This window comes from Bidens hawaiensis, unplaced genomic scaffold (assembly GCF_021521415.1).
Source record: "Bidens hawaiensis isolate Kalapana, Puna unplaced genomic scaffold, B.hawaiensis_p1.1 tig00000458_1, whole genome shotgun sequence".
Classification (NCBI taxonomy): Eukaryota; Viridiplantae; Streptophyta; class Magnoliopsida; order Asterales; family Asteraceae; genus Bidens; species Bidens hawaiensis.
The window spans coordinates 1,296,343-1,310,408 of NW_027491030.1; the positions used below are offsets into that span (position 1 = coordinate 1,296,343).

The following is a 14,066-nucleotide window of genomic DNA, read 5'->3' on the forward strand; positions in this document are numbered from 1 at the left end:
CATCGAAACTGCAAAGATATTACCATATCCATAATCATAATCAAACTACTCCCTAATAGATAAAAGAACCAAGTTAATTGAATGCTATAACTGATGAACTCCACCGATCTAACATTGCCACCTCAATATTACCCTAAGGCCTAAACGTCTACATTAGAACTCCGTCTTTAATGGTGTAACTTCTTTCAAATACCATAAACCATTTTTTTTCCGAACGGTAACTTTCACAGTTAAGCTATCTCACTGCGCGAACACGTCGCGCCCCGCTACCGCACTCAGGCCAACTATGTTGACATGATCGGGATCCACGCTAGCATCCGAGTTTGACTTGGTGTTCCCGGTAAAACCCAGTTGGCTCACCCTGCCCGAAAACACGACATGTTTTAATGCTCTGGTAAAATCCGGTCGGAATCAAGATTCGAACCAGGGACATCCGGGTCATCCATCATGTTCCCGGCCATTAGGGCAAGCCCCGTTGGTTTAAATAAAAGTAAATGATTATAAATTATACATTTTAAAACACCAATAAAAGTAAATAAAAGAAAAACAAATAATTTGAAGTTTGGGCTAGAGAGTTACAATAGGGGGCCATTCACCCATTAAAATTAGGTTATTAATATTTATCATTTATGTACCGACATCCACAAACATTTCTTAACCAATGAAAAGTCATCGAAATTATTGTAGGGCCTAACCATAAATATCACACGCAATTTGCTCATATTAAGTTGAAATCCAGTCCTTTCACATCTACCATTTATTCATTTTCTTATATATCCTTCCTTGCTAAGTTTTGCTCCTTTAAATACCACAACATTTGATCCATCCATATATCTCAAACAATACACTAAACAACACTCTATCTAATAACTCTAGTTTCACAATTAAAGATTAAGGCTTGATTTGAAGATGGGTCACCATGGGCATCATCATCACCACCACCATCATCATCATGATCCATATGATAATCCTTTGATTGCACTTTGTTGTTGCCCGTGTTTGATGGTTTCATCAATGTTTGAGATGATCGGGAGGTGTGCTATTGTTGCTTGTTACCCGGTTTTGCGTTGTTTTGGACTTGATCATCATCACCATCATCATGGCTATTACTACTAAATTTTGTTCTTTGTTGTCTTTATGTTTGCTATTTAAATTAGTTGAGTTATTTGTCTTTTATTTTTTATATCTAAAGCATCACTTGTAATGTTTAAAATAACATGGGAGATTTATATATAAACGTTTGCTAGAATGTATGTAGCCCTTTTCTTGTTATTGTGTTGGGATAAATCCGTCTCATCAGTATTTCGGTGAATATCGTCTTATCGTGAGGTTAAGGATTTGTGTTATTTGTTCGAGGGTAAGTTTAACACAATAGGTAAAGAGGAAGAATCGACCATGGAAGTAGAGGTGCACAAAATACCTGGTTCCGGACCCGACCTAGAACCAGTTTCTGCCAGCAGCCGACCCTCGGGTAGGACCTGGTATAGGATTTCCCAAAGCCATACCTCAAAATCCGACCTACCCGAAAAAATTAGAAAAACTCTGTTAAATACCCGATTATGCCCGGAACCGGTTGTTACCCGACCATGCTTTGACTTTTGTTGACTATACCCGAAACCAGTTCCTAAAAATACCTGGTTTGTGCACCTCTACACGGAGGCTTTTGGAAATGGAGTTAATGAATCGGAAAATGGGTGGAATGGGGCGTGGATCAGGGCTCAGGCTACTGAAGATGGTCTAAGGAAAAGTTAGTGGATGGGCTAAATAAGGGCCCATCAAGTGCCCATTTGAATAATGTGTCGATTAAAATTAGTTCTCCCAAGTGGCATGCAACAAAATAATAATTATAGTGGGGATATATATATATATAATGAACTAGTAAGAACCATCGGAATTGATAACACTATTGAGTTAGGATTTGTATAGAAGCAAAACGGATTTGGCGAAATTGTTATGGGGGGTGAGTGAGATGATGGTTGATAAATGAATGTGCGGCATTAGGGATGTGGATAAAAGAAAACGGATTAAGAAAAAATATGTTGTAAATTTGGAGTTAATCTGTTTGGCTCTTCAAGAAAACTGAAAAAGTATAGATTCGAGTAAAGTTACAGCGTAGTGGGAAATTTATAATTTCAACTTCGCATTTCTGTCTGGCTTGTGGTCGTCAATCTGGAGGCTTTTTGTAGGTGTGGAAGATAATTAATTGGTTTGAATCTTAAACGGGACATCCTTAAGGTTTACCCCCTCTTTAATTTGTGAAAACAGTCTCTAGGTTGTATTGCAAACACTATGACTTAGTCTCGTTTTATATGACATTTTTAAGGTGGACTCTATACAAAACTTGAAAACTTCAATAATCAGGACGTTACAAGAATATGATCAATACACAATTTGTGATCTACCCGTTCATGTAATATAAATGTAAGTCGTTTAAACTATAGCGACTGAATCTACTTAATCAAACAAATTTTTAGTATTTGTTCTACATAAAACGCATTGTACTAGAATTTTACATCATCATCATCTTTAAAAATATCATCATATGATAGCTCCAAGATAGCAAGTATGTCCTCCCACTCATGCATGGACGATGTGTCATAACCAGAGACAAGGTAATCACCACTTTGTGCCTTTGAGTCATTTTCTTTGTTGAGTGAGGATGTGGTTGGGAAGTTTGTGGTAGTCGAGAGGCTACTCGGAGAATGTTTGAATCCAGAGTCCTCAATATTAGCAAGCATGCCCTCCCAAAAATACATGGATGATGTGTCATGACTAGAGGCAACATAATCACTATTTTGGGCCTTTGAACTATTTTCTTGGTGAAATGAGGATATGGTTTGGAAATTTGTGATAGTCGAGTGGCTACTTGGTGAATGTTCTATCCTGGAATCCTCAAAGTTAATTAGAAACAAGCCAAGATCTTGCGAGTCTGAGAACATTTGTTCGTTTTTGTTCACATTTTGGCACGTGTGAGATCCAATATATGTAATACGAAACAATTCTGACTCACCTTCTAGTTCTTGGACATGTTTTAATGCTCCGCATCCCTCATCTTTATGTGTACATCTATAATAGCACCTGCATATACATATGATATAATTACGTTATTTGGAAATAGCATAAATAAAATGGTGATTACTTGTTTATATATTTTGATGAGAAAGATTCTCCATACACCAAGGTATCGTTTTTGTTTGACTCGTTTATGTTTTGAAATGCACACATGTTTAAGGTGTAATATGAGTGTATACACTTCTTGACGCCAAAATGACCGGGAGTTAGGATCAGTCCACCAACTAATGTATCCATAGCATGCCGAATTTAGTAAATTTGATCATGCACGAGATTAAAGCCCCCAAGATCACCGGTTTGAAGTGTCCCGTGGAATGACATAATGTAGGGTCCAAACAAATATTGTTCTCGAGAGTTGTAAGATACGTTACATTTCTTTTTTTATTTGTATAGAATTTTTTTTAATTAACTATAGTAATTAAGTAATTAATATAAATGAGTCACCTTGGAAATTTAGCATGTTGAATATCCTTTTGGCCGTATTTTCTCCATGCAAATCCATCTTCATGTGTTTTTGCGATTGTAACCCGCGAATCTTCGGTCTTTCTGCACATTTATAACCAAGCCTTAAAAAGTGGCACCTAATGTAATGCTAATGAATTATCAAATTAGTTACATATCCAAACACCAAATTAGTTATTACCTTCTCTTGTAACATCCTCTGCGCTCTTTCACTGCCGGCGACTTCTTCTTCCCCCTTTCACCTGAACTCGAGGCATAATTCGCAGTTTCCCAAGAACTAAGCATGGAAAGGTTGTCGGAGAAAGATCCTATTATTTTTATCATGAGATCATCAGCTGATACCGTCTCATCAATATCATCAACAACTCTCGGGTGCATTAGTAGATACTGAAGTTGTTTAGTACAATCTCTTCCTTTGATCAGCTCACTTATCAATCTTTTCATGTTGGGTGTTGAGGTTTCCTCCATTTTAGATCATGAAGATATATAATATGTGCAAACATATGTACATGTTTATATAATGTTTAAAAAGTGAGAGTGATGTTGGTTCCTGACGGCACACTATAATGTATAAACTACTACAAGTGAGCTCAAGTTGACAATCATATTGTTTTAAACATATTAATACACATATCTATATATATATATATATATATATATATATATTCACATTGCACATGTGTGTGTTGCAGAAATAGTTAACATTTTCTCAGAAATTTCAAGTAAGAACATGGTGGAGAATGACATCAACATGATGACGTCATCTTTTTTTTTCTAATCCTTAGATAATTTTGCCACTTTTGGTAATTTACTTTTGTTACTTAACTTGTTATGTTAGGGGTTGGGTTATATGCTAAATTTTACTGTATTAGAGAAAGACATTTAACATTATAATGACGTCATATAGGTGTTTATAAGTTCAATATATTACAATTTAATAGAAAATAAAATTAATACTCTTCTCCAGTTTTAACAAAATATTGTATCCAACTGATTACATTTTTATAAATAAAGTTCGATCATTCTATACAATCAACGGTTCAAATGGCTGGAGGTGATTCAAATAGTCTCAAGTAGACTGAATAGTTCCAGCCTAATCAAGTTTGAAAAACAATATTGTTGATACTTGAAACTTTAATTTGTGATCGTTAGAATGAACCAACTAAATGAATATTTTACAATCAAGTTATTAAAATATGTGAACTTTATTGAGAAAATATATAATTTTATACCGATCAAGAATTTGCGTGGTAAAATTAATAAAAAAAGTATAAAGCTAAACTTAAATGTATTATTGATATATTTTATTAATAATAATAATGGTGATGTGCATATGCAGATCTTATAATTTACTAAACTTGAATCATATTGAGTAGGAGAGCCTCACCCTTTTGATTATATATACTGTAGACAACATTATAGATACCACCTTTGATGTCTTTCAACTTTAATTTATTATCAGGACAAGTGGGCAGGATTATATATATACAACATCTATAGAACCGTCTTTAGCCAGGTTGTATGCGCACCATTTTTATTTAACATTAATTATCTTCTTACAACGCCTTTTCTTTTCTTAAAAAAACTTATTACTCCGTATATAATATTTACAAGAACCTATTGGCCATTGCTGAGTCATACATCGTAAGGAAACAGTTCTAACTTCTAAGTCAAAGCCGGTCTAAGGTTTAAGTACAAAATAAAGTTTGTTTAATTATAACTTAAAAGAAAATCACTACAAACTTCTTAAATGTCATGTATACTTAATTAAAACTTAACATTCTATACATACTTTAAAACAGTTTGAAATATCAAACTTATCATTAAAAATAATTTAATATTTGACTATATTACCCTTATTTTTCTAATAAGTGGGTAGAACACGTCCCTGATAATTGCGTTGTTATGTAACTTTGTACGGGAAGCTAGGCTTACCGGCCATAGATATTGAGTGGTGCCTCCCTCCCATTCTTTAGGTAAAGGTGGGGAAAAAAAAGAGGATCCAGCAGAGACCTAGCATAATAAAAGTTCAATTTCCTGGAGATTGAAGCATCAGAACGTCTCTATATATATGCGGGCAAGAAGCCAAGAACCTTAGAACACAAAGGCTAACAAATTCAATGGTGGGGTTGTCGTTAAAAGTGATGTACGAGGCTTTTAACTTTCAAGACATTGAAACATCTATTTATAAATTGATAGGCTTGTTAATTGGTCCATTCTAATAACATTTATGATCAGCTGGTTGTATGCAGTAGTTTACACTTGTTGGTCCACATGGCAAAGTTTGATTGGCCATTGTTATTTACTTTTCTGTTATAACATAATTAAAAAGTATATAAGCTTATTTGTATTTGCGTTTATTATTAAATGTATAATAGCGTACATGCTACACTGTTTCATACACTTGAATTTCATTAACTAGACAAACATGATAAGATACAAAAAGTTGAGAAAATGAACTTTTTAATAAAATTTAAAATCATCCCCACAAATATCATCTTTAAAAGATAGGTCTAAATCACCAAGCATGTCCTCCCACACATCATTGGATGATGTGCTATATATGGATACTAGAGGCAAGATAACCACCACTTCGAGCATTTGAATTATCTTGCACAAATAAGGGGGTGGTTAGGACATTTGTGATATTAGGGAGGCTACTTGGCGTGGTTAGAGCATTTGTGATATTAGGGAAGCTACTTGGTGATTGCTTGATCATAGAGTCCTCAAAATTAATTAGAGAAAAATTAGCATCCTCCGAGTCTGAGAACATTTGCGTGTTTTTGTTCATATGCTGGCATGTGTGAGATCCGAAATATGTGATTCAAAATCTTTCTGATCCATCTTCAAGTTCTTGAACGTATTTTACTGCCTTGCATCCCTCATCTTTATATGTACATCTATAATACAACCTGTATATAATGAAAATTTAAATAAAATTAAAATAGCTAAACTTATTTTGTATTTTAGTGAGAAAACATTCTTCATATATTTAGACATCATTTTTGTACAATTCGTATAATGTTTGAAATGCACACACGTTGTAGGTGTAATAAGAGTCGAGGGTGTGCGAGTCTCGACACCAAAATGAACGAGAGTTGGGCACTCTGGTACCAATACATACATGACATCGGATAATTTATCTAATGTGTCCATGTCACATATCTTTCATTCTACATGTAAATGTAATTATAAATAATGTAATGCAATAAATGTAAATGAGTGTCACCTAGGGAATTTAGCATGTTGAATCTCCTTCTGCCCATATTTCCTCCACGCATATCCATCTTCATATGTATGCTTAATTTCAACCTTCTTATCTTCTGTCACTCTACAATTTCATAATCAAGTCTTAAAAAAGTTGTACTCTATACATTCTTGTAACATCCTACTTTCGGTTATATTAATAAAATAAAGTTCGTTTATTTTATAGCGGGTCGTTATCGGTTTAGTTGAATAGAATACGAGATGGACTTGTGTTGGGTAAATGGATATGGGTTATGGACTTGGGTTATGGAGGAATGAAGGAAAGACCATGGGCTTAAGCCCATGATCAAAAATATATATACCCTTAATCTTCCATTTAATTCATTTACACATATCCCTTACACCATCCAAAACACACACTTAAGATTCTCTCTCTAGTTTCTCTCTCACTCTAGCCGAAATATAGAAGAAGAAATGGATCCCGACCCAAGGTATGATAGTATGTTGTTGTAGGAGCTTAAATCCGTTAGATATAATCATGAAACGACGAGCCGACACCGTTAAACCGTTTAAGTCACGAGATCCGGGTGGAATCGGGTATAAACCGAACCTATGATGAGCTTAGGGGTCACCCTAGCTCAAATCTGGATCGAACGGGACGAAAAACGGTGAAAAACGAGTAAAAACTCGTTTTTCCGACGTGTTCGCGGTTTTCCGGCGGCTTTCCGGCAAAGGCGGCGCCGGAAAGGCGGCGCCGAAATAGTGGTACGAGGTTAAGGGGAATGTCAGGGAATGTTCTGACATTCCTGACCTAACCCTAGTTCGCTATGGGGACTTAACGAACTGAGGGTGATTCGCTATGGGGACTTAACGAACTGAGGGTGATTCGTTAGTCGATTCGCATAAGGGGGCACAGCGAACTAGCCCTAGTTCGCCTATGATTCGTCTCTGATTCGTTAAGGGAAAAGGGTAACGAATTACCCTTGATTCGTTATGACCAGTTCGTTAAAGGAGATAACGAATTAGAATGTCCAATTCGCTACTTGGACTGGTTCGCTACATGGACTGATTCGCTAAGAGTCCAGTTCGTTAAAAGTCCAATTCATGTAAGTAACCAGTTCGTTAAAGGTTCCAATTCGTTACAAGAACCAGTTTGTTATGGCAAGTCAGTTCGTTAAGGATAAGTAACGAACTAGAAGTTTAACAGAATGACAGAATGGTCCCTGGACTTAGAAAAGAATGATTTAATTACAGATAAGCCCTTGAACTTTTAAGTAGCATATTATTCAATGATTCAAAATGCTAATGGAAAATGTGTTAAGACAGTTAATGAAAATAAAATTTTTCCAAGCTGACCTGGCAGCTTAACCCCAGCCAGGGGCTCTGCCCCTTGGACCCCGCTAGGGGCTGCCGCCCCTAGAACCCCGCTGCCAGGGGCGCTGCCCCCGGACCCCCGTTCGTTGAGGGTAATAATTAAACTAGAAAGACGATATGTGTAGTGATAGTTATTGATACGTATAATTATTATACAGTTAGTCGCGCACAGCTAAAGAAGGGGATAACCGTAAACGGTGAACGCAACCGCCTTGAGGTGAGTTTCTAACCCCACTTCCTTGTTATGTTTTCGGGGCTGTGTGCATACTCGATGTGATAGTTAATACACTTATCTTAAGTGGTAAGTGTATGCCTTGTATGATTTATGTATGATGATTGTCTGACGGTGCGTGAACGATCTTCGGATATTGCATGTACCGTCAGGTGGTAGTTAAGATATGATTGATAAGTATGATGAAAGATATGATGTATGTATGAATATATGATGTATGCATAATGTATGTATGTTATGAAGATGGTACGTGAACGCTCTTCGGAGATTGCACGTATTGTCAAGGAAAGTATGTATGAACAGGTACGGTACAGCTACCCGAAACAAAGGGACCAGACCCTAATAATATCTGTGATGGTAGGGACCAGACCCTAATAATATCTGTGATGTTAGGGACCAGACCCTTATAATATCTGTGATGATAGGGACCAGACCCTTATAATATCTGTGAGGTTATAGGGCGAAAGGCTATTTAAAACGTATGATTATGTATGTAAAGAAAGTATGAAGGTAAGGATGAAAGTATATGCCCTTATGTGTGTATGAAAGAAAGTTAAGAGGTTAAGTATGAAATGTAAGAAGGTATTGTATGATTATGTGATTAACTAGAACTCACTCAGCGTAGCTGACTTTTAGTATGCACGCAGGTGAGTAGAATGAGGCAGGTAGCTTGAGGAGGACACATGGCAGAGTTGAACGAAGCTGGCATCTGAAGATTTTGCTATGATGTTTTATTTTAAAAGACTATGTTTTGTTTTTAAATGACTATGAATGCTCGATAAGACCAGAATTATGGTTATGGAATGTAATGGTTTGAATGTTTTTAATGTTCCGCGAATGTTTTAATTAACTCTGATATTTAGAACTGCGTTTATGAGTAAATCCAACACGAAAGTAGGGCTACCGGTAACGGGGCCTTACAATTCTTGTAAACAAAACAAAGTTATAATAAGAAGTAAATTTTTCCTAACAAGTGTAGGAAGTGTGATCTAATAAAACACACCATAACTAAAATAAAACACACCGCACAATAAATACACTTTCCATATCCATTGACAGATCAACATATCTAACGCACCAGATTACTTCTTAGACACACTTCACTTCTTATTATAACCTCACCCTTGTCAAACAAACCCTACTAGTATGAATGTACATATATAACTACCCCTCATTCTTGTTCAACAAAACATTAAGTTAATTAGTGCATACCGTCTCTTGTAACATCTTCCCCGGTCCTTCATCGCCAATGCCGGCTTCTTCTCATCCGTCTCACTTGATTCCCATGTCTGGTCATCTAAAATAGCTGGTTCCACATAGGTAATTGCCGGATTAGGGCAAGAACTAAACATGGAAAGGCTGTCGGAGAAAGATCCGATTATGTTCATCACGAGATCTTCAGCTGATTCGGACCCTTCTTCGACAATGCTCCCGCGTAGTAGATCTTGAAGCCTTGTTGCACAATCTCTACCTCTAATCAGCTCACTTATCAGTCTGTTTCTGTTAGGTGTTGAAGTAGTTTGTTCCATTTTAGATAAGAATAATCGAACAAACTGATGTGATGTGTAATGTGTTTATTAATATTGCTTCGAGTTATTATTAGTATTAATCAATGACGGATTCAGAAAATTTTTTCACATGGGTCGGGAATTTTTATGGTCGGTACTAATACAACTGTCGGGTCGAATTGGGTCGGGTCAAGTTGAGTCGGGTCATATATATAAAAAAGGAATACCAAACAAAATATTAGATAACAAATATATTAAAGTTGTTCTCTACGAGTTTTCATTATTGGAAATCTAACCATTACATCATCTACTTTAACATTGACAAGCAAGTCTTTCTCAATGTAACAAATACAACTGTCTCTTAAATTTTCATCACCCATTCGATTACGCAAATCGAACTTCACATACTTCATCGCCGAAAAGGATCTTTCAACGGTTGCGGTTGCGACGGGTAATACAAGAGCTAACTTTAATAAACGATACACCAATGCAAAGGAATGGTTGTGTGAACCATTAATTGAACAAGACTTGCTATACAATTCAAGTTTTTAAATCGTTTATCTCCTTTCAAATTATCGATGTATGTCGCGAGTTCAACCATGAGTCTTCTTTTGTCACTTTCATCAAATCATATGGGTACAACTCGACAAATCGTAATATTTTTGGAATAGAAAATGCCCGATAATTATCACAATGAGTCAAACAACTCAAAGAAACAAGTAAGTCGGATGTTACCTCGTTAAAACGGTCCCCAAACTCTTAGATTTGCAAATCTAGAACCGCATTGAAGCAATCATACTCATAATAGTGACGATTTTTCATGTTTGTTTTTTTTTTTACATAGTCTAATTATCATAAACCTAAAAATCTAAAAGCCAAACTAAATTAGACATAAATTGAATGTATTATGTTATACCTAGAAGGCTGGAAACAATTTTAGTGGACGTGAAGGTTGTTGCCTGTTGGAAACTTGGAAACAACTTGTAGTGTAGTAGTGGACGTGAGATTGTGTGAGAAGATAAGATGTCAAGGACGACGTGAGATTGGTCGGAATTTCCGATTCCGGTGAGGCGGTGATTGGTGAGATGAAAGGACGAAGTGAGGCAGCAGAGGCGGTAAAAAAAATAGATTTTAGAAGTTTGAATGGGATTGGGTTTTGGAATAAAAATTGAGTAGGGTTTGAATTAGGTTTTGGGCTTAAAAATTGGATTGGATATTGGACTAATGGACTTGTTAATATTAAAGTCAAATTTGATAGGAAAAATTATTTATATAACGTTTATATAATTATATATATAAAATTGTCATTGTATTTTTTGTTAGGGTTAGTCTCAAAATATCATGGGGTCGTCTCGAAATTATGCAGGGTACGGCTTCAAAGTTTCACAGAGGTCGGTGTCAAAATTTTACATGGGTCGGTCGGAAATTTTTCGAAATATTAACACTAAAATTTTTTTTTCACAGGGGACGGGGGACACCCCTCACTAACAAGTGTACGCCCCTGGTATTATTAGTTCCCGATCGCACACATTAACATATAAACTACTGCAACTGAACTCAAGTTGGCGACATATATTGTTTTATATATAAATCTATAATATATATAAACGAAAACCCAAAAATCCTAGGTGTCGCGATGTGGTCGCTCCCCTCTTTTTTGGAGTCACCAGATTTGCTTGATTTTTAAATGGAGGATTCTCATGCATTTGACCCGAATTCACAGGTATGAGTCTTATCAAACCCATATATTTCTTAAACGGGTTATAACATCTCATTAAATTAAAAACGAATCTCACTAAATATTTGATATAATAATCCTATAAAGTAGGGATATATTAAAATTAATATATGATTTTGATTTATTTAAAAGGTATATATATATATATATATATTATAGATATGCATCTTTTACGTGTTGCTACTTATGCTGAAGTCCATTATTCACCTTTAACATAATATATTGGATGGACCATAATAAGCTTTTTGTCATACTCCACTTCCTTCATATTTCATAAGGCTAATAACTGAATCAATCAAAATGATAAACTGAATCATAAAAAAATGTGAAGGTGATATACACTTAACCCAGGAATTTTTTCAACATACCGTTCTCATCCGAACACGGGTTGATCATTTGAAATCATTAATCTCTTACCAAACCAAAATTTATATCTTTTCAAAACTAACGTAAATTCATTTTTGGTTATAATCCATTTTGATCCGAACTAAAAGTGTCACATTTTTTATATGATCCGAACTCATTTTGTTTATAGCTTCTTTTATATGGCACGAACTGAGTAATCAGCAAAACAATAATCTATCATGAAACTAAAATGATGGCTGAAAACATAACCAATGTAACCTCACCATAGGTATTTTTCATCACCACTTTTGAATGATGCCTATTAATTTTAAGATGCATATCTATAATCTATATAAAAGAAACCATAAAAATCCTACTTGACGCGATGTAGTCGCTCTCTTTTTTGGGGTCACCAGATTTGCTTGATTTTTAAATGGAGGTTTTTCTCATCCATTTGACCCGAATTCATGGGTATGAGTTTTACCAAACCCAGATATTCCTTAAACGAGTTTATAACATCTCATTAAAATAAAAATTATTCTCACTAAATTATTGATGTGAAAATCCTATATAATAGGATATACTTGTCACACCCTCAAAATCCACTAACGGAGTTTTACCGTCAGAGGGTGTGAACTAACAGGATCGGAATCATTAGTTATAATCAAACCATAAGTAAAGTTTTCAAACCACGAAAACATTTAAGTGTAAATAAGTGCGGAAGCGTAAAAACATTTAAACCCAATTGTTGTGCCACGCAGGACGACTTAAAAACCCAATTAATAATAGTTTAAAACGAGTTTGCATAAACATAAGCGTTCAAAGTAATGCATGATCCTATACCGCGCACCCGCCTCGGCTACCTGAGAATAACATACTAAAAGTGTCAACACGGGGTTGGTGAGTTCACAAGTTTATATCAATAAAGCGTTTACATTTGCGTTTTGCGTTTAGCGTTTTGCGTTACCAGATAGTGTTACATCAATTATATATCTATAGGTAGCTAGCCTATAAAGCAAGTATTACTAAGTGTTCGACACCGAAGCTGACTGTTTATCATGTGCCTTGCCACCAGGTCTATCCCGACCATGGTAATGTGTTAGCCAAAATTACACCCACTCGACCTCCAGTCGAGCTTAGCGTTGGGTGGGGTTTGTCAAACCAGTAGTACTACTCAACAGTGACTCGCTATTATCCAATACTAAACGGTTCGATGTGTGAAGGACTTCAATTGTTTCGTTTGCCACTTAGTCTTTACAAGTGATATATAATAATTAACAAAATCTAAAAGCGTTTCGGAGTATGTATTCTCCCCAAGTGAAAAGCGTTTAAAAGAGTTAAAAGGGGAACGTGAAACTCACTGTTTGCGAAGAATTCCAAAAACAAGTCACCCAAGTGATGCGCGTCACAGAAAACCCTCACTAGCGTTCTAAAACAACAAGGAGATTTTCTAAGTGTTGGAACTATTATCGGGTCTCTAGACCCGACACATAATACCTATGCACAAGGTACGTTTCGTGTTTCGTTTGTGAATTGTGTGTGTCTCAACAAACACATTTGTGATACGTTACATGTGTGAACAATTATTTACGTGTCAAGTATTAATAGTGTACATTTCTAGCAATTATTCCCCGCAAGGGAAATTTGGTCAAAACATAACAATTATCTAGCAATTAGCACGTTTCATGTATTTTCACAAAGTTCAGCAGCTAGTTTCATCAAGACAGAGTTCTACTTGAAAGATTACTCTATTGAACAGACCATAGCATCTCAATTAATTCACCAAAAATCTTCACAAAAGCATACATGAGTTAGGTTTCCAGAACATATTTTATTGTATTTTTATTCCACATAAATTTCTCACAATGATCAAAACATTACAGAAAACTCACAGCAGTCAAAATCATGCGCAACAGAATGTTATTTGTTATTCCCGTTAAATGAAAAATCCAATTAATGCAAGACCAATTGGGTTAGGTTCTTAACTCAACAAGTTAACTTCCAGAAGTGGAACCAACCCATTTGGTCTTGTAGTTCATGAGTTATGATATTTACAAAACAACCTAACAGCAGGTCTCACAATTCAGATTTGCACTTCAGTTTTGTAAAATAATAAAAGTTAACTTTT

The 14,066-nt window shown here is 35.6% G+C and overlaps 1 protein-coding gene and 1 pseudogene across 1 annotated transcript; both read right to left on the reverse strand.

Annotated features, from left to right (window-relative positions):
* Positions 1-2,356: 2,356 nt before the first annotated feature.
* Positions 2,357-4,004, reverse strand: LOC143627775 (putative WRKY transcription factor 70). Its single transcript, XM_077097524.1, has 3 exons — positions 3,716-4,004; positions 3,517-3,618; positions 2,357-3,078 (listed from the first exon to the last, which is right to left on the reverse strand). Exons 1-3 carry the CDS (start codon positions 4,000-4,002, stop codon positions 2,502-2,504), a joined length of 966 nt encoding a protein of 321 aa, XP_076953639.1. The 5' UTR covers positions 4,003-4,004; the 3' UTR covers positions 2,357-2,501.
* Positions 4,005-5,902: 1,898 nt separating this feature from the next.
* LOC143625317 (WRKY DNA-binding transcription factor 70-like) lies at positions 5,903-9,904 on the reverse strand (annotated as a pseudogene).
* Between the last annotated feature and the right edge of the window lie 4,162 nt (positions 9,905-14,066).